Source organism: Podarcis vaucheri (genome assembly GCF_965113315.1).
Source record: "Podarcis vaucheri genome assembly, chromosome: 5".
Lineage (NCBI taxonomy): Eukaryota > Metazoa > Chordata > Lepidosauria > Squamata > Lacertidae > Podarcis > Podarcis vaucheri.
In genome coordinates this window covers 63,631,033-63,657,266 of record NC_138763.1, presented here as the reverse complement: position 1 = coordinate 63,657,266, position 26,234 = coordinate 63,631,033, and the positions used below count along the sequence as shown (strand labels likewise).

Here is a 26,234-nt window from a genome sequence, read left to right as displayed (position 1 = left end):
ATTTCTTCTACGAACTGTTTGGCAGCTGGAACGCTCCAGCTCTCCCCTTCCCCCCCCCCTGGGAAAGCCCTGGGATGGCACCCGTAATTAGCCAAAAAGGGGCTCATCCCCGTGGACACGTTCTCCGCATTGTTGTAGGCAAATTCCGCCAACGCCAGCTTCTCCACCCAATCATTCTCTCTGTCATTGACATAACACCTCAAATATTGCTGGAGGATGCCATTGGCTCTTTCCGCCTGCCCGTTGGTTTCAGGATGCCGGGCAGTCGAAAAATTGACCTCTACATGCAGTAAGCTCATGAGCTTCCTCCAGAACCTGGAAGTAAATTGTTTCCCTCGGTCTGAAACCACCCTCAAGGGGGCGCCATGCAACCTAAACACATTTTCTACAAACAATTTAGCTGTTTCTTCTGCCGTGACAGCATGTGAGCAGGCTATAAAGTGGGCCATTTTGGTTAACAGGTCTACCACAACCATGATGGCTGTTTTCCCTCTGGATTTTGGCAAATCAGTCATGAAATCTATTGCCACTGCTTCCCATGGCCTTTCAGGTGTGGGTAGCGGTTCTAATAACCCTGCCGGTGCCCGCCTCTCCCCTTTGGCTCGCTGGCATTGGTCACACCCTCTCACATACTCCCGCACATCTTCCCTGACCTTGGGCCACCAAAATTCCCTGGTAACCAGCCACATGGTTTTGTGTTGCCCAAAATGCCCTGCTGTGGGGCTATCGTGCAGCTGCTTGAGTACCTTCCCCCTCAAATCACCTTCAGGTATATATAACGCTCCCTTGTAATACAACGCCCCGTTTCTCTCCTCAAAACCTCCGGGTTTATCTCCCTCCCTCCTGAGACCCCTAAGTTTGTCCTGGGCGTATTCATCATTCTCCGTTCCCTCTACCAGTTCTCTTTGCCCCACCAATGCCGCCCCACACACCCAGCGGTCCTCTGGAATGACATGTCTTTCTTCGGGTGCTCCCTCCCCCTCCAAATATTCAGGTTTGTGTGAGAGAGCGTCCTCCCTAACGTTCTCTGGTCCTGGCACGTAACAAATCTCAAAGTTAAATTTGGAGAACTCCTGGGCCCATCTCAACTGCCGTTGGTTGAGCACTCGTGCCGTTCTCCAATACTCTAAGTTCTTGTGGTCAGTGCACACTTGCACCTTATGTTGTGCGCCAATTAGCAGGTGCCTCCATCTCCGGAAAGCCTCATGAATAGCAAGAAGTTCTCGGTCATACACCGTGTAATTCCTCTCGGATTTGTTCAGTTTTCGCGAAAAAAAGGCACACGGTCTCCACTCTGACTCCTCCTTCCCTGGCTGCAGAAGAAGCACCGCCCCTATGGCTCTGTCTGATGCGTCTGTTTCGACTCTCAGCTTTTTTTGTAAATCCACATGTAGAAGTTGTTCTTCAGAGGCGAAGGCCCTTTTCAGTTCCTCAAATGCTCGCTCCGCCTCCTCAGTCCAAACGAATTTCTTCTTACTGCTGAGACAGTCTGTAATGGGCGCCGTCAGGTGAGCAAAGTTTCGGATGAACTTACGATAGAAGTTCCCAAACCCTAGGAACCTCTGCACATCCTTCTTTGTTTTGGGTGTTTTCCATTCCAGCACTGCCTGTACCTTCCCGGGATCCATGGCCAATCCCTTGTCTGACAGGCGGTACCCCAGGAATTCCACCTCCTTGGTATGAAACTGACACTTCTCCAGTTTCACCCACAGCCGGTTGGCTTGCAGCCTGCTTAACACTTCTCTGACGTCTCTCACATGCTGCTCCTCATTCTCAGAATACACCAACACGTCATCTAGGAAGGCCACGCAATTCTTGTAAAGCAAAGACCCCAGTACGTGGTTCATAAACGATTGGAAGCACGCCGAGCCTGCTTGTAGGCCGAAAGGCATTACTAAATATTCAAATGCCCCCAAAGGGGTGAACATGGTGGTTTTCCATTCATCCCCTTTCCTTATGCGTATCAGGTTGTACGCCCCCCTGAGGTCCAGCTTTGTAAAAATCTTTCCCTTCCGCAGCCTGGTCAAAATGTCGTCAATCCTGGGCATAGGGAAGGCCACTGGTTCTGACACTGCGTTTAAAGCCCTGAAGTCACACACAAGTCTCGGCTTGTCCGTGTTTTTCTTATCCACAAAAAACACTGGGCTGCCTCCCACCGCTCTGGACTCTCTGATGAAACCTCGCTTCAGGTTCTTGTCAATAAACTCTCTTAACTCCTGCATCTCTCTGTCTGACATGGCGTACAGCTTGCCTACAGGGAGCTGTGCCCTAGGGAGTAAATTGATTTGACAGTCAAAGGGTCTATGCGGGGGTAGTTGGTCAGCTTCCCTTTCGCTGAACACGTCGCTGAGATCTGCGTATTGTCGTGGTACCTTCACCTTCTCCGTTACTTCCGTCCCTGCTAGGGTAGCTTGGGCCCCTGCTGACCCCTTTCCCTCCTTGCAGTGTTCTAAGCAATGTGCGGAACCAAAGGAAACCACTCTCTGATGCCAGCCCACCAGCGGATCATGTAACGCCAGCCAGCTCATCCCCAAGATAATAGGAGCCCCTCCCAAGGTGGCCACATTAAACGCTATCAGTTCGGTGTGCCTTGCCACCTTCATGATCATTGGGACGGTCTGCAAGCTGACTTCTCCTCCCAACAGCTCCCTGCCATCGATCGTGGTCACCTGCAGGGGGTTGCTTAAAGGGATCGTCTGTATCTGGTGTTCAGCTGCAAACTCTTTGCTCATAAAATTGCAGGAGCTGCCTGAGTCCAACAGCGCCTTTATCTTTAGAGGGTAGCCGTTTTGCAGCTCTAGTGACACTTCTATCACTAAGGCAGGTTTAGGAGGTTCTGGCTTGGGCACTTTCACTGCTCTTTGGCCTGGCTGCTGTGCCCCAACGGTGGCAGCCAGGCGTTGGCTTTTACTGGCTCCGGTATTTCCTCCACTCCTCCCTCAACAGCTCCCACCATCCCTTGCCATTCCTTCCTCTGGGGGCAGACTCTGGCAAAGTGACCTGGCTGTTGGCAGAGATAGCATTTCCGGGCGCCTTTTCCCTCCTTCTTTCCCCCCTCACTGGGTTTTGAAACTGCGCACGCGCGCGCTGTTCCGATTTCCATCGGCTCCGCCGGCGGGAAAGTTGGCTCTGGAATGTCTGGAATGCGGAACTCCTTCCACCGTTCCCCCTTCCCTTCCCGCCTCTCCAAGGCTCTCGCCTCCTGGCGCGCTCCTATGGTCAGCGCAGATTTCGTCAGCTGATCCATAGAAACCGCCCTGGGACTCCGGGAAAGTTCGTCTTTCACAGCTGAAGCAAGACCTTCTTCAAATAGCATTTGAATGGGTTCCGCCGATAATTCCCACCCCAATCTGTGAACCAGCATGGTGAACTCAGTCCAATACTCACGGACAGATCGGCTCCCCTGTTTGCAAGCCATTAGCTGTCTGCGGACCACTCCCTGCTCAATATCGCTGGAAAACATCAAATCCATTGCACGAAAGAACTTCATTGTCTCCTTTAGGACGTCATTATTCATTGCCATCAGGGGTCTAACCCAGTCCCTCGCCCCCCTTTCAAGATGCCCAATCACGAAAGCCACTCGCGATTCCTCGTCACGGAATTCATCAAACTGCACATTGAGGGCATATTGCATCTCTGTCCTAAAGGCATGGTAGTCCTTGGGGTCCCCCCCAAACTTCTGCACCAATCCTGGTACCTTTCTGGTGAACTGGGTGGCTTTCCCCTTCTTGTCTGCATCCTGAGCCCTTCTCTCCTCAAGCCTTGCCGTCTGCAGCGCCAGTTGGATTTCCAACGCTCGGTACCTTTCTTCCAAGCTTGGACCCGCTCCAACTCCTGCTTCTCCGGTTCCGGCTGGGTCGCTCATGATGCTTTCTCCTGCACAAGCAGCTTACAAAGACTGTCGGAATGCTGTGATGGGATGATGAGTTGCTTGTGCGTAAAATCGTAGTCCCTCAGAGTTTGTGCAAATCCACAAACCTCTGTCTGTGACGGAGCCCCTCAGACATGACTGCTCTAGTCACTTGCAGATTCCGACAGTGGTTGTTTTCGGAATCGTTTCCAGCATAAAAGCTCCTTAACGGAAACACGTCTTCTGGACTCGCGGCGTGACAGTTTCCGTCGAGGAGTGGGTCTCCCTATGGGAGCTTCAGACACCTCCCCACTGTTCTCGCTGGACGTGTCCCTGAGCCCTCCCTCTTGCTCGCTTTCCCTCAGAGACCCACCTCTTCCCCTGCTGGTTCCTGCTTCAGCTGCTGGGTCTCTCCCAGCCTCCGTGAGACTTTCCACCAGAGACCCACCTCTCCCCCTGCTGGTTCCTGCTTCAGCTGCTGCGTCCCTTCCAGCCTCCGTGAGCCCTTTCCCCACCTGTTCCTCCGATGGCAGTTCCCTGACATCCAGGTATGGATGAGGCAATGAACTATGGTTTGCCTCAATCTAGGAGTAGACACTTCTAATCTCCTCCCTTTGCATGTGCAAGAAGCAAGAGAGAAAGTGTGCAAACCCAAGACTCAGTTTATTGTGCTTTAATGTAGCCATTATATTTGGGTGTAGAAAGAAATGTTGACTTCTGATTAATTCATGGCACTGGCTACCTCCGAACCAAGAAGTCCTATATTCTGCATGATTTTCCCAGGGGCTTCCCAAATGTGTGTGTGTGTGTGTGTGTGTGTGTGTGTGTTTAAAGACTTGATTTGTCTCTTCATCTTAACTGGGGATGAAAACAGCGTCAGTTTATCTGAGCAGAAGCGAAAAATGCTTCCCATTTAAGAACAGTTGTTATTCTTTTATTGAGAATTATTTTTCTTCCCCATTTTTCCTACATTCAGCTGGCATTGAAGATATAGGAGAATGCATAATACTACTGGTGGACAAATGTCTTTTGGAATTTCCTTTGGAGGGTCTGAATATCTTTCAAGAAAAGACAATAAGTTCTGTGTCCAGAGACTTTTCTCTCCAAATGTTCTACAACCGCTTACATAAAGACGAATCAGGTACAGACAAGTTTATATATATTTGAAAATATAATGTTAGATAGATAGATATAGACTTTGGATCCCTTTTTGATGTTAGTTGGTATCACAATAATATATTTTACATTTCTGCTTAGGGAGCAGCCTTGTACCTCACCATTAACTGTCTCAGCGTCCCTTCCAGTTCTACAATTCTACAATTTTATGATTCTATTATTCTTATGTAGAGACTCCTGTGAAAAAGTATTGTGGTGTTTGAACCTGTGTATACAATCAATGTTAGAATGCAAATGTTGGTTATCAGAAGAATTACTTGTAATAAGCCTTCAGACTATCTCTGTAATTCACATATATTGATGACCATGAGAAGTAAGTCAATCTCTGGAAAACATTGCAGGGATTGGGGAGAGGGTGTCATATCTTATTCTAAGGATGATTGTGCTTTTAACATTTTCAGAAAATGAGTTCAAAAAGGATGGGAAAAAAGAATCAAGACCAAAAGGTGAACACAGAAAGAGTTTGAAAGTAGTAAGTATATATTTTTGACGATATCTGATGCATTTCTAAGCTGTATCATAATGCCCTGTTCAAGATACAAAAACTCTGCAACTTTCTAATAGTTTAATTTTAATTTTAATATGCATATTAGTGAAGCAGTTGTATTATGCATTGTGTTTGCATGTATCCTTGTTTCGTCTTGTTATACCTTTTGTTACAAAACAAGACCTATCAGTCCAGTAGGTTCTAGAACATGTAATGGAGGAAACACAGTCTAGTCCTTCAGCTCAGGCATCCAGATGGTTGGCCAGCTCTGGTTGGACTCCAGCTCCCATCACCGTTAGTCAGGGATGATAGGACTTGTTGTCCCACATCTGTTGTATCACAGATTGTCCTCCCCTGCTTCAGACAGCAAGGTCTGATATACGGAGGCTGTTTCTGTTCCTCCTCCTTCACCTCCCCTATGCGTTCCTATTATGTCCAAGTCTTAATCTTAGGAAAGGGGCTACAATAGGAGAAAACAATCAATAAAGTCCTAACAAAGAGGGGGGGAATATAATTAATTTCTACCTTGGGCAGCCGTGAGCAATCCCTGTGCTTGAGAAGTAGTGTTGATCAGGAAATTTATTCATATTACTTCCCCACAATCACAACTGTGGCATGCACACTCTGACATGATTTTTGTAGCAACTAGGATCTTCCACAAAAGTTATACGCAGTAGCATTTTCCATGTTATTATGACAAAAACAGTGTTATGCGGTATTGATGGATGCTACTTAGGATTCCAGTCCTGAGCATGCTTGCCAGAGGGTGAGTCCCAATGGAGCTTATTAGGCTTTCATTCTGAGAAAAGAAGTTAAGAATTGTGCTGTGGGTGTTCTTTCATACTAAAGCTATGACTGTTTCTTATTCAACAGCCTAACCTTAACCGTGTTCTGCCACCCAACTGCCTTCCAATTGATATACATAATGTTAAATGTATCCTTTCAGAAGCTATTGATTAGCAAATGGAATACTTAAATCATGAGTTTTACATCCGAGCTGCCTGTTCCCTTGAGCTCAGCAATTGAGCCACATCACTGCTACTGTCTATGTCAGTTACTGAATCGTCTTCAGAGCTAGGAAAGCTTATAGGGCAATCGGACTGACTTCCCTATGCCAGCTACTACTACTGTTGTTGCTACTAAATTCTGCAGTATTGCAAGTGTCAAAGTGTATAGAAAGTGTCTAGCTTTCAGTTTGCTAACCTTTACAGTCGAGAGGAAATGGTGTGGAATTGGTGTGAGAGAGACCTTTGGACAGTAGAAAAGAATACTTGCTTTCTAGACAATACTTAAGCTGCAAAGATGGAAGGGAAGCTGTTTCATCATGTGAGAGGACTAAGGAGGTCAAGCAATGGCCTTGGGAAAGAGAGCTTGGACGCTGCTGACTTAGGAAGGGTAAAGAGTTTGCTTAGGCACAAAAGTGGGGGCCTGGTAAGCAGAAGGAGGGAACTGCTGGTGGTGATTTCTTCAGGGAAGATATCGAAAGGTGATACATTAGGATTGGATGCTGAGGGTGCCACTGGCTTTGTTTCTGGTTCCTGCACCCAATCGAAACTGGAGGCGGGGGGAGGATTTGTATGTAGTTAATTATATTTAAAATTGACACCCCTCATTTGCATGTTCTTAATGGTATGTCTCAGATGTTGTGGATCCATATAATGATGTAACAGAAAGAGGTAAAGTTTGTATATTTTAACTTGTTTGCCATTACAATAGCTGTAGTAGAAAGCAACCTAGAACTCTATTTTATTTTTTTTAACACCACTGAAAACATTTTCTAACACTGCGCACCTAATATGTAGAAGTGGCTACAGTTTATGGCTGAAAGAGAATGACCTGGTTCTATTTTATATATGAAAGAAAGTCATTTTTTTAAAGGTCCTCTTTTTGCATGCAGAAAGCTCCATACGATAACTGTTATATCTGAAAAAGTTGGTGTTGTAGTCTTGCGTTGAACAAATCATCCTGCTGCCATAGGCAAGCAAGCAGGCTGGCAGAAGAACGACAGATCACTCTGAGCCTACTCCTTCAGCCTGCTTGGTTAGTGTGCTAGTTATGGAAAGAGAAAAATCCTTCCTCTGCAACCAACATGGAAACAAAGCAGGCTAGCGGAGAAGAATCTAGACCCTCCTCTAATAGTCCACTGGGTAGAAGGCACCTAAAAGAAAAACTAAAAAACCCTACTCTCCTAAGTTGCTAGAAGCCTGCATTTCCAGTCTTCCAGTCTTCCAGTCTTCTGTGGTCAGCATGAAAACACAGACTACTGCCCTGTTAGCAGGCTAGTAACTTTTTTTTTGGTAGGCTACTAACCTTTGCAGGCTTATTTACGAAGCTACTGTAATACTCTTTTTAAAAGCTACAGCTGCTTAAAATTATACAGAGTGGATGGGTGGGTGTGTAAGCACTGGAAAACCCTATGTTCCTAATGATAAAAAATTGTATGCTCAGAATCAGATAATCCTGCACAACAATTTAAGACACTCCTAGAGAAATTTGAGCCGTTTACACTCCGTTGGGATGGAATTATGGGTAACACGCAATTTGCAAGGTATGTAAGTTTGTTTCTCATTAATTTTGCACATTTATTTTTTATTAGTACCTAAACAAATGCCTAATATGTTTGTTCATTTGCTGCTAGTAAAGAAGTCAAAACAAGGCTGTTGTGGGGAGGGAATCCAGCCAAAATTTAGTCGCTTTCAGGTCCCACTGATTGCAGTGTGTGGTTTAAGAAATTTTCCCATTGAAAAGAATGGGGCTTAAACTTGCTTGACCTTTGTGGTTTCTTAGTTTAGAAAAATGCTGGGTAAGGAATGACCTGGGATAGGTGGTACGGAGACAGTGGATACAGAGACATTTTTTCTTCCTTTTTCATTACACCAGAACTCAGGAACATCCAATGAAGCTAAACGCTGGAAGCTTCAGGACAGACAAAAGAAAGCATTCTTCACACAGCACATAGCTTAACTATGGAATTGACTCCCACAAGAGGCACTGGTGGCCACAAACTTGGATGACTTTAAAAGATTAGTCAAATTCAGCCCATAGCTGCTAACCCTGATGGCCGTGTTTTAGCTCCACAGGCAGAAGCAGAAGCAGTCAGCAGTCAGTTGCTGCAAACTGCAGGAGGGGAGAGAGCTTTCTTGCATTCCTCTTTCCATAAGCATCTGGTTGGCCATTGTGAGAATGGGATGCTGGATGTGGTGCCATTGGCTTGATCCAGCAGGCTCATCTTACCTTCTTAAGCCCGAGCGTGTCAGTCCTTTGCAATAAAAATAACCAAAGGAAGAAAAGTAACAGGGAACAGTGGGCAGCTCCTTTCAGAATTTAGAAAGCACGTGCACAGGCATGCCCTTATACGGATATTCTTCCTATCCATAAAAATAGAATTCTAAATTATTTTCCTCTTCATGCACAGTTCGTATAATAGCAGGGGGTAAGGTGGAGTTGGGTGGCAGCATTCACCTGACCGCCAGACAGCATCTTGCTGCTGCTTACTGGGAGATGGGGGACAGCCAGGTCAGTGCAGTGCAAGTGCCTCTCTGATGCTCCCAGTGGTGCATTTGCTCTGTGCTAACCTTGCCACTGCTTCCCCACTACTCTCTGCCTCCTGATAAACAGCAGCAATACAGCCATCTCGAGGTCAAGTGAGTAGTCGTGCTCCACCACACCATCTGTTGTTGCTTTTCCAAGTACAGTCGTACCTTGGATCCCGAATGCCCTGGAACTCGGACGTTTTGGCTCCCAAACACAGCAAACCCAGAAGTGATTGTTCTGGATTGTGAATGTTCTTTGGGAACCCGAACATCCAATGGGGCTTCCGCGGCTTCTGATTGGCTGCAGGAGCTTCCTGCAGCCAATCAGAAGCCATGCTTTGGTTTTCGAACATTTTGGAAGTCGAACAGACTTCCGGAATGGATTCCGTTTGACTTTCAAAGTACGACTGTATTCCTGGCACTAGGGCACATAGATGATGAAAACTGATCATATTTCTTTAAATGTAATGTTTTCTAGAGCTGAGCTGAGCTACTTAAAGTAGCAGAACATCATGCTAATACAAATTAATAGCATACAGTGCAGACTAAAGTTTTGACTGTTCTTTTTTCCCTCCCCCTTTCAGTCAAGCAGACTGGGAATACTTACTGAACAACTGCAGTGCATTTATCTTCTCTGGACTGGCAAGATTTCTCTTATATACATTACTTGAAAGATTAGTTGCTATGAATATCCCAGGTGATTTTATGAAGCTGAAAAAGGCTGTTTGCTTTCCTTGCAGATCATAACAAAATTCTATTTACTCAGATTGAAATATGTGGTTTTATTATTACAAGTGTTAGATCAGCTTTCTGCAAAAGTTGTCATTCAAAGGTGATTTAATTTGTGGTCCCTGTGCAAATCACATTATTAACACAAAAGCTGCTGTAAGCATGGTTTCTTCTTACATAGCATAGGTAAAATCAGAAGCTTGGGCACCCAAATTGGACCTCATCCCCTTGTCAGCTTTTGTTTTTCTGGAATTGGGAGTACCACTGATGTAGGGAAGAAGGAGGCACAGCATGGGCCTCTCTCATATGGCCTGGGAATTTTAAGGTGTCAGAAAGGAGCCATTAGCCGCTCCCACAGCATGAGATTTACATCAGATGGGGTACTTACAACCCTGTATTGAGGGGGGTCATCACTTGAGGCACACTTTCTGAATAATGGAGCAAATTTCTGTTCCATGGAGTGGTCTTGGGATGATGTGCCTTAACAACTGACTGTTCAACACTGCACAGTTTTATTATATATTGATGGCAGTACTAGCAAGGCAAACAGTGAATGGCTGAGACCTGAAACAAAATGTGGCCCTTTGCAGTGCTCCCATTCACTGTTCCAATGCATCAGCCATGCTTCTTCAACATTCTATATTTTGTTCCACAGCCACTGCACCAGGCTTTCTGTTACCTACCCCTGGATGGTCAGCATTCCACAACCACTGAGCATGCTCAGTCCTTATTGACTGTTAGGGAGTTGTTCCCTTAAGGTCTTTTATCAAGGTATTATCAAATACTTCTTGAAACCTTGGGGTTCCCAATGTCCATCACTGCCTCCCCTGATTTCTGCCTAAATTCCACTGCCCCCATGTCACACACCATACCATTTTGGATAATTTCACAGGGGTCTGCAGTGAGGAATGTGGAATATTAAAGCCTTGTTAGACAAGCAATTTTTTGCTCATGTATCTTTGGATTGAAAATGCTACTAAAGTATAATATTCATATTATTGCTTCCCTTCCCACAGAGTGTCAATTGGTGATACTTTCAGACCTCGTGCATTCAAAACCAAGTACTGCACGAGTGATAAACCTTGATGGGTTTAAAAGGTAAGAATGGCATAAGTTTTAAAGTCATTCTGTCCAAGGCAGTCCTCTACTCCAAAGCAAGTACCACTGAGTTCAATGGAACTTACTCCCAGGAAAGAGTGCATAGGATTGCAACCTAAATTCCTCATTCTTTGCTGTCAAAAATGGCTGCTCACCCAGTCCCAGGGTGGGTGATGATTACAGCCCATCATGGCAGACTCTGGGCCCCAGAGAGCTATGTTAGGCAGGCAGCCCCCCGGAGTGATGAGTCTTTGCCGCCACACAGTTCAAACCAGCTAGTCCAGGTGGGTGTGGTAAGGGAGCAGACCAGAGTGGAGCAGGCTTTGCTTCCGTCTGCCCCCTAAAGGCCAGCTAAACCCGATCTCAGGACCACAGTCCCTATATGTTTTATGCCCTGTTTCTCTCCACCTGGCTTGGGGCGGGGCCTGACAGGCTCCATAAAGAGTGCTGCTGCTGCTGCTGCTGCTGCTGGGCAGAGAGGGCTCCATTTTTGTTTTGCTTTTTAAATTGCTTTTATTTTTTATCTACATCATTTTAAATTGTGATATTAATGCTGTCTTCTTAGTTTTAGATTTTATGATTTATGTGGAAATTGTTTTCCTTTTGGTTGTGTACCTTTTGATGTGTTTTATTTATTGTTTATGACTTTTGTTATGTTGGTAATTATGCAATTCTTGTCATGTTGTAAGCCGCCTTGAGCATTGTTTTAACTATGGAAAGGTGGCATACAAATAAAATGATGGTGGTGATGGTGGTGATGATTTTGTATTTAAATTGTTTTTAAACTTATTTCTTGTAAGACGCAAAGAGAACTTTATAAAGATACTGTAGAAAATAAATAAAATATTTAATGCCAGACATGCTGGTGAGAAAAAGATAAGAAAAAATGCAGTTTACTTTCTATTCTTGTGAACTGATAAAATTTGAATGAACGGGTTTTGTCTCTTTTGTTCAGGTCATTTAAGAATGTCTGTACCTGTAATTTTCATTCATTGCATTCCTTTTTTCTTTTCTTTTTTTAGCTCTGTACGCCTCTCTCTGGAAAAGCCAACAGAGACAACAATCTTTCTGAGCCTTGCTGGAGTGCGTTCTGTCATAGCTAACCAATGGTATACGACCCTGGAAGAGAATGCGACAAAAATGGAAAGCTTATGTGAAAGTGTGTAATAGCAAACTTCATAAAACAACTGAGCCTAATGCCTTTCTTGTCAATGGTGATGTTAGTGTTCATGCTTAGATGTGAACAAATGAAGCTTCTATACTCCGATGAAAATAGGGATGACCTATTCCATCATCATCATTTTATTATTTATACCCTGCCCATCTTACTGGGTTACCCCAGCCACTCTAGGCAGCTTCCAACATATATAAAAACATAATAAAACATTTAAAAGCTTCCCTATACAGGGCTGCCTTCAGATGTCTACTATAGGTTGTACTTATCTCCTTAGGTCACATAACTCCATACTCTCTGACGACAATAAGGATATCCTACCATGCCCTCCAACATTTCTCCAATGAAAAGAGGGACTTCCTAAGGAAAAGTGGGACATTCTGGGATTGGATCAGAAACCATGACTTCTGCTTCTGTAAATCCTGGACTGTCCCTGGAAAATAGGGGCATTTTGGGGTCTGTACTCATGAAAGGCCTAGAGCAGTGGGAATATGCTCCCAATCCAAATTTGTGCCTTGGGCTGGTTTCCTATTCAAAACTCCCCCAGCTTACGTTTTGCAGCAAATAGCAGCTGGGGAACAACTTTTTGCAAGAAGGCAGGACCTTGATGTGATAAGGAACACATTCCAATTGGGGCTTCAGTATTGCTTTTTCTTGAAAACAAATGTGACCAATTTAACCTCAGTTCTTAAATGTGTGCATAATCTGAAGTATAGCTTGGTCCACAGGATTTCAAAAGGCCATTGATTTCAGTGGGCTTACATACACCTAACTCTGGTTAAGACTGAGCTGTCATTTGCAAATGTAGAAGAAAACTGCAGGTTCCGCTTCCGTGTTTTGTTTTGAGTGTGTTCAGTTATAAAACTACTATGTTTCTTTGCAGATTTTATCAAAGTAGGCAAAACAACTGGACAGGCTGTTCGTTTTATTCAAAGGAGTAAGAGTGCTGTGGATGAACCTCCTAAAAGTAAGATTTAAAAGTTTTTAAAATAAAGTACACAGACTGAAGTGTGAACAGATCAAAATCTTCCACCATTTTCTTCTCACCATTTTCTTATTTGATTAAAATGCCATTATTTTGTTTATTACAAGCACCAGAACTGCTGAGCTTGCTGGTAGAAATGGTATCACTCTCATCTAAGCAATTTGCTAACCTCATATTGAAGACACCAAGCGGGGTTTTAAAAAACACATACTGAAAGATGCATATATTTAAAAGAGTGTGTGTGAAAAAGAGAGAATGAAATGTCTCCCATAAGGAAGGTATTGTTTTTCCCCAAAGGAGCATATCTGTACATAGCTCCAGTGCTAAGAACAGTTGCTCCTCTGAATACTGGGTTTGTGCTGAGCCATCAAAATAACCGAATTATATTTCTATACACAGCTGTAATGCCAATGTTTTTCCTATTTACTTACTACAAAAAAGGACTCAAAGGTCCAAGCTAAATGTGACACAGGAGATCCAGAATTAGATTCTCTCACAGTTGAAAAGAAATTAATAGCAGACATAGGGGTCCCAAAGCAGTCCTTGACTGTGGCAGCAGAGAAGGGAGATTAACGCCATCCCCGCTCTCTGTTTTCCTAATTAAAATTGGCTCCTCAAACCTGTTATTTGCTGCACTGGGGGAAATGACTAGAGATACTTGTAACAGGAATGTTTACTTGTCACCAGTGACCAGAGGTTTCTGTAAGTTCAAGATGGGAAAGCCTTTTGCTGTCAAAGGTTGTTGGAAGCACATTTCCCCCCCTCAGAGAATTCTGAGCACTGTAGTTTGTTAAGAGTTGACTATAACTGTTTCTCTATAAGGGGTAAACTACAGTGCCTTTAAAGTTATAGTATGTTTCAGTTTCTCTCTGTTATGGTTTCCCCACAGTTAACATTAGGATTAGCTACCCTTTGATAGTATCTAGCTTTATGGCATTTAATTCAGACAGTTCTTTAATGTTTAGCAAAGTTTCTGGTCACTAGGTTATTTTATGTGCTAATTTTAGATCTGATTACATGCAGTTCTTGGGGATTTCAGTGCTTTCTGAACACTGGTACTGTATATGAAAAATGAATATGTGGATAGGCAAGTGTATATCCATATATGGTAATTGCTTTCGTAGATTTTCACGGGTACAGGAATGCAGGTTTTGGTGTCTTCGGGTGTCTTCCCGTGTAAGAGTCGGGGTGTCTGTGCGACGTTTCGACGAGGTCTCACTCGTCATCTTCAGGCTGGTGCTTTCGGCTTCTTGTTACTGGAACAGAGCAGAATCTGGTGTTTGAGTTCCTATAAATACTGTTGAGGGGTGTGGTGTATAGCCTCCAACGTTCTGGGCAGAGAGGAAGTTCCTAGATTAGTGTGCCTTTTCTTCTTTTGTTCCTTAATTACTTGAGGGATATCTTGAGTGATTTCATGAGTGATATTCTGAATACCACTGGGTGGGTCATTAAGTGTAGATTAGTTGCTAAAGCTTTTGTGTCTTGACCTCTTGAGCTTGTGAAGAGTTTTTCTGAGAAGATGGCTGTGCTGCATTTAGTTGTGCTCTGGCTTGGCTTCGTGTATAGGGGCGAGCTGTGGTTTTGTGCCTTGTGCCAGCCAGATCTGTGTAGGGATTGCAGGGGGGTGCAGCATCCGGAGGTGCCACTATAGTTTGGCTACTGGATAGAGTCTGTAATATGTCTGTGGAGAGGGTCTGGGTTTGGGTCTGGTGTGGTTGATTGGTGACGGCGTTCTGTGTGCCTCTGGTTCTGGTGTCGGTTTTTGTGGGGAGGGCTAATTTCCAGATGTCTGGCAGGCGGGACGTGTCGTCACGCTTGTTCATGTTGTGAGGGTGTTTCTCTATCTCGATGGCTTCCATGATTATTCTCTTGTGGTGATGTTCCATGTTAAAGAGCAATTTGGAATCTGCAAAATTAATTTCGTGTCCTGTTTCTTTCATGTGTTGGAAAAGAGAGGAAGTTTTTTCTTCTTTTTTGACGGCATTCTTGTGTTCTGCGATACGTGCATTTATTCGTCTGTTTGTTTGTCCAATGTACGTGGCTGGGCAGACTTTGCAGGGTATTTCATAGACCCCTTGGTTTTCCAGCTGGATTTTGTCTTTTGGGTTTCTGAGGATATTGGCTATTTTTTGGTTGGTGCAGAAGGCTGTTTTGATATTGTGTTTATGGAGGATTTTGCTGATTTTGTCTGTAGTGCCCTTGATATAAGGAAGGAGGGCCATGCCATTGTTTTCTTCTGTGTCTTGGTTTTTTGGGGGTGTTTCTTTTTGGATTAGCTTCGTAACCCTGTTTTTCTGGTATCCATTGGCGATTAACACATTTGAGAGATTCTGTAACTCAGTTGTCAAGTGGTCTTTGTCAGTGGTATTCAGAATATCACTCATGAAATCACTCAAGATATCCCTCAAGTAATTAAGGAACAAAAGAAGAAAAGGCACACTAATCTAGGAACTTCCTCTCTGCCCAGAACGTTGGAGGCTATACACCACACCCCTCAACAGTATTTATAGGAACTCAAACACCAGATTCTGCTCTGTTCCAGTAACAAGAAGCCGAAAGCACCAGCCTGAAGATGACGAGTGAGACCTCGTCGAAACGTCGCACAGACACCCCGACTCTTACACGGGAAGACACCCGAAGACACCAAAACCTGCATATATGGTAATGTATATATAGGTAAAGGTAAAGGTACCCCTGACTGTTAAGTCCAGTTGCGGACGACTCTGAGGTTGCGCGCTCATCTCGCTCTATATAGTCAGGACTAAAACTATGTTAAGAGTTGTCCTTCTCTACTATAAGTAGCACCTGAACAGGCCTAAAGAGACAGGTATTTAAGCAAGTAGACATTAAAACTCTGGGCACCATTCAGCCAGTGTTAAGCCGCTTTAAATCCATTTGATGTCAATAGGAAAGTTGGGTTCATGTTTAAATCTCTTCCATTAGAAGCATTTGCTTAAAACTGCTTAACTTGAATAGGATCATGCTCTCGGTTTCTTTAAAATATCTCTGTAGCTAAAAGAAAATTTTAATTATTTGTTCTGAACTGTGTTTCTAGTGGAGCTTGATGCCCCTGAGGACAAGAAAGAAGACCAGAGAGAAAGTCCCGGTGGGCTAGTGCATCCTGCCCCACACCCATCAGCTCTTAATACCGTTTTATATGGGCTGCCCAACATGATGTTTGTGTGATTCACAATCAATTTCTTTATGAAATATGGAAAGTATGGAAATATGGAGATCTAAATATGGTTAGATTGTGAAGTAAAACTATTTTTGCTGTAGTTTGATAAAAATAAGAGTTTATAAAAGTTTGAGCTGTGCTTAGTGGCTCTTTTGAACTTAAATATGCATTAAATGTTTTTTTGCTATTGAATGTTTCCGATTTGCTCAGGGCTTTTCACTGCAGATTTTGAGGCCTGTTTTCCCCCTTATGTGTACTCACAAGCTAAATTGCATGTGTGAGACTACTACATGCCGCCATAGTACTATTAGCTGTACAAATAGCACTCTACTGACACCTAGTGATCACAACAGTGCATTTCAAATCGAGTTTAGTATGCTAACCTAGTAGGGAAAGTACCTGTTTCTTCCAGTTTTGTATGCTTCAGTAACCATTCGTACAACCATCTATATTGACAGTAGCAGACCAACTGTGTAAATATAATGTATGTGAGGTTACAAATAAAGTGTGCTTGTTGGGTTTAGACATGTGTGTCATTTATCTGAGCAATCACTGCACTTAATTTTAAGGCTTTGTTTCTCAACCAAAAAGAAATATAACACAAGGCCAGTTCTGGGGGGAATGTAGTGTGTCAGTCATTGTACTTTCAAAGATATGTCGCTGTTGGAAGCATTGCTTTGCATAGATGGATTCATATACGTTTTCAGAAATGATGTATACTTTATAACTTACAAATAACATACAGTCGATAAGCAGTAGCATTGCTCTGCTGTATTACTTGGGTGCTTCTGCAGTTCAGTGAAAAAATGCATGTTTGGATGTACAAATAGCCTCAGATTTGAAGCTGAGCATCTGCAGTTAGAGGATCTCAGGTTGCAGGACTGTGAAAGACCTGGCTCAGAATCTAAAGTGTTTGGTCCAAGTTTTGCTGCCACTCAGGATGTGAACTAATCAATGGCGTTTCCATCACAGTCAAGGTCTTAAAGATATTGGTGAGATCTAGAAAGCTACTGGTATAAGTGCAAGGCACTTTTGCTTACTCAAGAAGGGGTTGCTGAATTTCCACTGATTCTCCCCTGAAACTGCAGCACTCTCGCAATGCATCAAGCACCATTCAGAAGGGTCCCTGGCTACCAGGTAGGGATGGATGAATCTGCCAGTTTCACTTTCTCATTATTTCAGTCTTAAATTTTGTTCTCCACATTCCCCCATCACTCTGAAATTTTGTTAATGTTTGTATGGAATTTTACCCTTTTTTTGCACAGCAGTTCCCCCTAATATAACGCATTTCAAGTGTTATTTTCTTGAACATATGCATTTTAATTCACCCTTTACCCTAGTGTGTGCATTTTTGTACACATTACATGGCCAGAGCGCAGCATTACAAAATGTGGAGAATTGTGGGTTTTGAAGGATGGCTTGTATTTTGGTTCATGTGTTATATATGAAAGTGTGAACTGGGTAGGTTCTCCTTTAAATTTGAACTGCATCTGATTTCTCCCCCATCTCTACTGACAGGAATATCTGCAGCAAAAAGGTAGACAAACCCTGTTGTATGACTGGAACTCCTCTGTCTTCTCTGGATCCAAGCCAACGTGCTGTTTTACTGGCAACCTTGTTCGTTATTTTTCTTGTAATGCTTTAAGAATATAAAACCACAAGTTGTGAACTGCAGTGATATCAGCCAAAGTTTTTAAATTAACTTTAAATCAGCATATATCTTAGAGACATTCTCCTATGGAAATTCTGCATTTTCTTTACTCTTCTGTTTCCTGGGGTTTAATAGGAAAAACATAACATCAAGAGAAATTGCAAAAATCCATTTACCACTTAATCTCCCAAAAGTTCTGAATATTTCTTTCTTAGCAATCCAGGCATGCCTGTTCCCCAAGATAAATTATTTGTGTTCATTTTAAAGGCATTAACATGTCACCGAAAAATAGTATTCTTGGCTCTCCTGCTATGCTAAAGTTAATTAGAAACTGATAAGGATTTGTGGCATAGTATTACAAAATCATGACATCTGTAGCAATACTTTTTAAAAGTTCATCCATGGATATAAATATGTGCACTTTCACTTTTCCACAGACGCCCCGCCCCCCCCCCCACAAGCCAGCTTATCAGAAAAAGGAGGTCCAATGAACTTCCACTATAAAATAATGTAGCTTGGAAGCATGCATGCTTTTGCTCATCACTATGTTATCATTTCATTTTGATATTTTCCCTTGTTTCGATTTTCAAGTTAATTGAATTTTTTTTGCAATGTAATATTTTGGAAATAGCTTCAATCATTTGTAAAGGAACATTGTGGCCATCATCTGAAAAGGAAGAAGCCATGTTTCCTGGCAATGTTTCCTGTTCAAAATCTGCCCCCAAAATAAAAACCTGGAAAGAACCATAATTTAGAGGTACAGCTTATCGTTTGCATGCAGAAGGTCCCATAGTGAATTCCCAGCATCTCCAGGAATGCCTGGAAAATACTGCTATCTAAAACCCTGGAGAGTTGGTGCCACTCAGTGTAGACCATGGGTAGGCAAACTAAGGCCCGGGGGCCGGATCCGGCCCAACCGCCTTCTAAATCCGGCCCGTGGACGGCCTGGGAATCAACATGTTTTTACATGAGTAGAATGTGTCCTTTTATTTAAAATGCATCTTTGGGTTATTTGTGGGTCATAGGAATTCATTCATATTTTTTTTCAAAATATAGTCCGGCCCCCCACAAGGTCTGAGGGACAGTGAACTGGCCCCCTGCTGAAAAAGTTTGGTGACGCCTGGTGTAGACAATACTAACCTAGAGGGACTATAGCAGCTCCTTGTGTTCCTATGAAGGCAGGTGTTACTTCTTCACGCACAGAGACAATAGCAACTTATACACTTCCTTGAAAATGTAGGTGAGCCCAATAAAAATGTCCATGCTGCCAAGCAACATCACAGAATGAGAAGGTGCAAAAGAATATAAGTTTTTAGCAACAGGTTACAGACAGTACTCATCATCTGAGAGGTTTGTGTTTTGGCTGTTTATAGTGGGTTTTGTCTGAATTTATTTTTTGAAGGAAGAAATAAACACTAAAGTGATGAAGAAAACAGGCATCAGGCAAGAAAGATTAAGGATGATTGTCCGTCTGCCTAACATCAAGGTATAATGAGCTAATTTGAAAGGTTGCAAATGTTCATTTTCTTTATGCAGCTGGTGCAAAATATTTAATCTTCCAAAGTGTTTTCCCCCAAAATGTTCCCATGTATAATAGATGCTTTGGCCTTGGCAACTACGTCAGCATCCTCTGTCACAAAGATGGATGAGTAAGTCCAAAAATTTCTTCATGGCCTGACAGCCCTACTTTATCATAAAGCACTGATAAAGAGTAATGTCCAGATCCAGGAAACTACAGACTGAGAATCTTGACTTCTTGAGCACAAGATACTGGAAATGTTTGTCAGTAATAGAATAGGAGAACACACAGAAATGCCTGGAATTTATATTTGGTGAAGGTAGTGTAGAAAGCACACATAGTATCAAACAATCTAGAAGCTCTTGAATAGATAAAAAGGCCAGCTAAAAGGTACCCCACTACTACAACATCCAAGAGCCAAGTTTGTAATGTCTAGAAATGCACATTGAGATTTTTTTAAAAAATAATATGAATAGTACTTCGCTATGCTGTGTGACATATGTTGTGACATAAGTTTTGATGTAGTTACCAAATCCATAGAAAGCACACACCCTCCTTTCTCTTGTCTCTGTCAGAGATGGGGCCAAAAGATCAATTTTGGGATCCCATCCTAGAAGGACTGGCACATCCATAATTGAGAAAGTTTCAGGTAGTAATGTCCAGGGTTGCAATGGGGCCAAGAAGTACTGCCGCCATTGCAAGAAAAAAAAAAGGTTATGTAACACTTACACATTTTTGGCTCTGTATTACTTATTATTTGATTTTAGTTATCTGACAGCAGTCTTGTGACTACCTGGGGATGAGCCTATGGAGAAATGCTGCCCATCGATGATATATCTACTAGTCTTTTTATGGCTTCTCAGTAAGTACTTACCCTAGACAGATGCTTACATTGATTGTGTCTTAGCCCAAAATGACATAGAATCATAGAATTGTAGAGTTGGGGGAGACCCCAAGGGTTATCTAGCCCAACCTCCTGCAATGCATGAATCCATAAGAACATAAGAATCGTGCTGAATCAGGACAAAGCTTTGTCTGTTCCAGCATCCTGGTTCTCATGATGGTCCACCGGATGCCTATGGGAAGTCTGCAGGCTGGACCTGAGTGCAATAGTCTTCCCACTTCTGATACCCAGAACTGGAATTCAAAGGCATGCTGCCTCTGACAGTGGAGGTAGGAGATTGTCATCATAGCTAGTAGCCTTGGTCTCATCTTCCATGAATCTATTTTAAAGCCATCCAAGCTGTTGGCCATCACTATGGAACCTGCTGTGCTGAAGTTCAAGCCTTCAGTGAAGTCTCTGTCAAAGGAGCACTCAAGTGATGCTCCACTAGGACTGGGCGATGTTGGGTTTTCAACATTGTGGTGTATCGCCAGCCAAAATCATGGTTTGGTGATAAACTGCAGTGTTGAAAAAAGCTGCATTGGCCCCAGCTGGCAAGGTGCTGGGAAAAACGGCTGCAACTCTCACCATGGGAGCTGAGGTGCTTTCACCCCAGCGCCTCGCAGGCTGAAGCCAATACATCTTGCCCCAGCCTGCTGCTCACCTGGTTGTGGAAAGGCTCCTTCCCCCAGCCGAGTAAGCCCCAAGTCCCCTGCCACTCGTGCACGGCCAGCAGGGGACTCAGGGCTCCTTGGCCAGGCACCACTGGGGGTGGGAGAGCGATGAGAGAGAGAGTGCAGTGGCAGTTTCACCAGCGGTATATCACTGCTGAAACCACCACCGCTTGAGTTCCTCTGCCTCCAGCTCCCAGTTAGTTTGTCCCTCATGGCTCTGGGCGATGAAGGCAGAGGGACTCAAGAGCCATGATGGTTTCACCAGCAATATACCGTTGAGTAAAGCTGTCATCATGGTCCTCCCCGCCCCCATACCGGTCCTGGGCGATTTATTAATATATCACCCAGGCCTATGCTCAACATAGAAATGCTCAACATTCCTTTTGATTAGTCCACAAACATAAATAGACCTGACACTATGTCATTTGACTTGCAGTAAATGCACATGAAATCACTCGAATCATAACTCTGTAAAGATGCAGTTCTATAACTACTTATCTGGGAGGAAGTAAGCCGAAATGAATTATGTCTAGACTTACTTCTGAATAGACAAGATTGAGCTGTAAATGTTTTCAGAATCATAGCCACTACATAAGGCTTTCCGAAATAACAACTTCTCAAACAATGCTTCTACTTAAGAGTCCCATGAATATTGTAAACCTACAAAAAAATGGAAACTTTTGCTAAGGTGCTCCAAATAATAGTTACAACAATTGTTAACATTGATTTGAGGTGAACAAGTGATTTGATAATCATCTTATTCTGAAAAATACCTTGAACGTAAATTTAAAGCCAACCATTTTGCAGGGTCATACGGGGAAGAAGTCAGAAATATGTCCTACAAGTAAGTATATTGCTCATAAAATCTATCTTCATTTTAAAGAAATGAAGCTCTTTAAAATGTGCTACTATATTTTAATTATCTATTAAACCTTTATTTATTCCTTTCTATTAACACATACACACACACACAGACAGACACACACAAATCCACTAAGGACCGATGGATACATTCTAACAGAAACAGTATAAAAAATACGAGCTTTCCACTAGAAAGCCATTGGCAAAAACCCAAACAACAAGAATAAAAGCTTCCAGAAATATTTCATTCACACAGCAACACATTTTTTCAAACCTGATGCATTGTGTCTATTCACACAAGAAATATTAAACAGTTAGTGCTGTTCATGTATCAAAGCCTTTAAAATAACTTTCTGAATTATGTCTCAGCAACATAACAAATCACATTATCAATTAGCTTTTACAACAGTAATGGCATTTCATAATATATTTCAGCAGGAGAAAAAATGGCACTGCTTAAACCTATGTAACCTTTCAAAAAAGTGAATGAAGGGACCCGTGATTGAATTTTATTAATAATATTAAAGGACAAGAGCGTAATTTTGTGTGATGGGTAGTTTTCCGAGAAGATATTACAAAATTGCAGTGCTGTAAATGTGCCATACTGGAGTAACTCGCTGAGTGAAAATAAGAGAACTTTGCAAATTAGCATTTGTATCCTAACCTGATTGGTAAGAGCTTCCTTATTATGAAAAGATAGAAGTTTTTCAGGGCCAGTTTGGACATGGTGATAATTCAGTGGTGAAGTTCAGTGACCACCTTTCGCTGTGGGCAGGAAGTGAGATCTAATGCAGGACATGGAGCGTCTTCTATCAGCTTCAAGTGACCCTGCTGTGACTGTGTCTGGAAGGGGAAAGGTTTGCTTCTTGTCTATGCTCTGATAGCCTACAGGCTGGATTACTGCAATATGTTGTACATGGGGCTGCATTTGATGACGGTTCAGAAACTTCAGCTAGAACCAAACGCAGCAGCCGCCCAACTCAGAAAGTGTGAACATATTACTCTGGTTCTAGCCTGACTGTGATGGCTGCCAATTTGTTTCCGGGCTCAATTCAAAGTGCTGGTTTTGACCTTCAAAACGCTATATGACTCAGGTTTCTGAGCACATCTTACCATATGAACCTGCCTAGGCTACATTCATCATCTGGGCCCTTCTTTGGGTGCCAAAAGCAAAATAAGTGCAAAGCAGAGGCCTTCTCTGTGGTGGCCCTTTATGTTTGGAGCATTCTCCCTGGGGAAGCCCACCTGGCACCAACGGCACTATGATTTCAGCACCAGGTAAGAATGTTTTAATTTTTTCAGACATACAGACATCTTAAATGACTGTGTTGTTAATCTGATTTTCAGTGTGTGCTTTTAATCGTAATTGTACTGGTTTTGTGCATTGTTTTAATATGTTTTCATGAAGTTTTTAGTTCATTTTTTAAAATATATATTGTAAATAACGTTGAGACTTCATTTCATATAAAGCAATATAAAAAGGTAAAGGGACCCCTGACCATTAGGTCCAGTCGCGAACAATTCTGGGGTTGCTTTACTGGCCGAGGGAGCCGGCGTACAGTTTCCGGGTCATGTGGCCAGCATGACTAAGCCGCTTCTGGCGAACCAGAGCAGCGCACGGAAGCGCCATTTACCTTCCCTAATAAATCAGAGCAAGGGATTACCCCACTTCTCTAGCAAAGGAAATAATCACTCCTGCTCTGAAAAAAAGTCATGTAGCTGCACTCCCTTTAGTTTACCCCTCCACTTAAATGTTTATATTTTCTTTCAACAGAATAATTTATATTTTCTTTCAACAGAAAAATGTTACTCTGCTTTATTTACATCAAAGGATGTCCTTTCTTACATGGGTTCAGTACATCTGTGTAATTGACTTTCCGCCTCCACCCCCTTCTTTTTTATATACCGGTATTACTGGCAGTGAGAATGTAAAATGGCCTCACCCAGTGAAATAAATTTACAGTGGAGTTCTGCAGGCCTTTCCGATTCTTCATCAGTATGATTCAAGGGACGTGGCCTGCAGCTCTACTCAATCAAATACGGCTGTGATGGCATATATAATCTAACTGTTTGACATTTTTATTGCAATTCATTGAGACTAAAGAGAGATGACTACATTAATATCTTGATGCAGTTTAGTAATAGCTGGTATGAAACTGATGTGCCAAATTACCAAAGAGCCCTTAAATTCTCCTGCAGGCTTTAACTCTTTGTGACTATCACAGAGTGAGGTTTCAGTCTGAATACCATAAAAACCCCCAGCAAAACCTTTTTACCGAGAACTAAAATAAGCAGTAGTAGAGTTTTGTTTTTTGAATTGGCATTATTTTCTGACTACTTTGAAATGTTGGTTTTTAAACATCAGGGGTTATAATTGCAGCAAGGATTCACTGGAGAATTTATATTTTTAGCTTCTACATCCCCAAAGGATTTGGGAACAGGAGCATTAATCCATATATTAATTAAGTTTTTTATAATAAAAAATCAGCATAATTACACTCAAATTATAAACATTACTGTCCCCCTCTGTGCCAAAGTCCCCAAAAGGCAGTTCCAAAAGATGGTTAGGCTCAGATTTTTTGTGGATCTCCAGAGTTGCAAGACAAGCACTGAGAGTGCCTCTCTGCATTCCCCTGATATTTAAAATTGGCATACAAATCATGGTATTATTAAATGTTGGTGCGGCATCCATTCTATTCCATTTCTGCAACAAATGCGGGAAAGTATCCATAACATGCAATAGGGGGGAAGTTGATCAGCACTAAGCTTATGTATTTAAGCCATAAAACCCAAAGTAGGCAAGTTCTAATGTCTTCACTCTCCATGACGTTTTTGTGGGCACAGCCTCAACCATAGGCTCTCTGTTCCCGGACTTTGGGAAGGGCCAAAGCTCAGTAGTAAAGCATCTACTTTGCATGCCAAGAGTCCTGTGTTCAATCCCTCTCATTTCCAGGTGGAGCTGGAAATGTTCCCTGTCTGAAATTCTGGAGTGTCACTACTAGTCAGTGTAGAGACAATACAAAGTTACAATGGTCTGACTCCGTAAAAAGCACTTCCTGTGTCCCAGTGTTCAAAAGTTAATAACTGGTTAGGGGTATCTCACCCATTTGCTTTTACCTCTGCTTCTCAAGCCTTCCGCAGCTTCATTGAATGAAGGTTGTGCCAATGTGTTACTCTCATATTGCCAGAGAATATCCACCTCAGCAAAGTTCGTTGCTAAATGGCCTTGTTCCATTTCTAAATGGCCTTGGTCCATGTCATTGCAGTAGGAAAGCCTGATCTCAGGGACAAAAATAGCATTTTGTCTTTTTGGAGACCATTCAGATGGAACCGGCAGCCTGGGAGAAAGGAAGCGCCAGTTGCTAATACTTCTTCTCACCCTTTATCTGGGACAGCCAAAATAGCCTGAGTCCCAGCCAAAATCTTTAAAGCAGGGTATTTGATAGAAAAGCTCAGTGCAAACTTCCAAGTGCAGAGTGCTGCTAATAGCAATTACGTACGCTTCCTACAAAATGAGAGCACGATTTCCCTTGTAAACAAGCTGTGTGATGGATTACCATTGACATGTTCTTTAAAGACAAACACAAAGTAATTATCCTCTAATGTCATGGTAGATTTATAAGGAGGTCAGTTGGTTTGTCTAGGCTGCATCATTAAAATGAAATAACCGACTTGAGAAACAGAAAGAGGTTGTAGCTGCAGGATGCTAATTTAGCAAATAGTGCATAATGCCATGAAATGTTCCTTGGTAAATCAGTGCAATTTCTGATCACCATCTTTGTCATGTGGCAGAACTCTATCTCAAATACTCCATTACTGACTATATAAAGAGTGGTAATCAGAAATAATAATAAAAATTAGTAAGCTAATATAACTTGTGACTATTAGCACTACCACGCATGTATGGGGTGCTATCCCTGTATGAGCTCTTTTCCCACTGCACAACTTTTTAGCATGCTAAAGTCATAATATTAGGTCATCATCCAATTTTTGAAAAAGAATAAGGCACCTTGCTGCTATAAATCTTATAATGTTTTTGTTTGCTTAGTATTAAAATACCATACTACGGGAATATCTGCCATACACAAAGTTTATTCCCTACGTTAAGAAATATAAATACCATCAGTTATGCAGATCTGTTTTCAACCTTAAGTGAAACACACAAGCTACTGGTTAAGTAGAAGGCATAGGTGAAGAGAATCATAGCAGTTTTTTACGTTCGCAAAGCTGGAGACTAATTTTAGGCTGTGTACTGGGTTAAAAAAGTTAACAGAAACCAAATTATACAGCATTATGTATCAGTTTCTTTGTTTCCAAGTTTGGTGATAGGCAATTCCCTTATATGAGTCAGGCCTACTATGTGTTTGTATGAGCATCCAGTTACTGCAGGAACTGAAGAATCATTGAATTTATTGCAAGGACTTGTGTGAATAGCG

The 26,234-nt window shown here is 42.5% G+C and overlaps 1 protein-coding gene across 3 annotated transcripts in view; it reads left to right on the top strand.

Annotated features, from left to right (window-relative positions):
- CFAP46 (cilia and flagella associated protein 46) overlaps positions 1–16,733 on the top strand; it is a 90,869-nt gene extending 74,136 nt beyond the window's left edge. For all 3 annotated transcript variants that reach the window (XM_082225334.1, XM_082225335.1, XM_082225333.1), the window contains 10 exons: positions 4,827–4,991; positions 5,428–5,498; positions 6,387–6,447; positions 7,154–7,189; positions 7,962–8,061; positions 9,631–9,743; positions 10,792–10,873; positions 11,896–12,032; positions 12,931–13,014; positions 16,088–16,733. In XM_082225334.1, coding sequence (XP_082081460.1) covers positions 4,827–4,991; positions 5,428–5,498; positions 6,387–6,447; positions 7,154–7,189; positions 7,962–8,061; positions 9,631–9,743; positions 10,792–10,873; positions 11,896–12,032; positions 12,931–13,014; positions 16,088–16,218 — 980 coding nt within the window. In that variant the 3' untranslated portion in view covers positions 16,219–16,733. The remainder of the gene's footprint in view (positions 1–4,826; positions 4,992–5,427; positions 5,499–6,386; positions 6,448–7,153; positions 7,190–7,961; positions 8,062–9,630; positions 9,744–10,791; positions 10,874–11,895; positions 12,033–12,930; positions 13,015–16,087) is intronic.
- Positions 16,734–26,234: the final 9,501 nt, after the last annotated feature.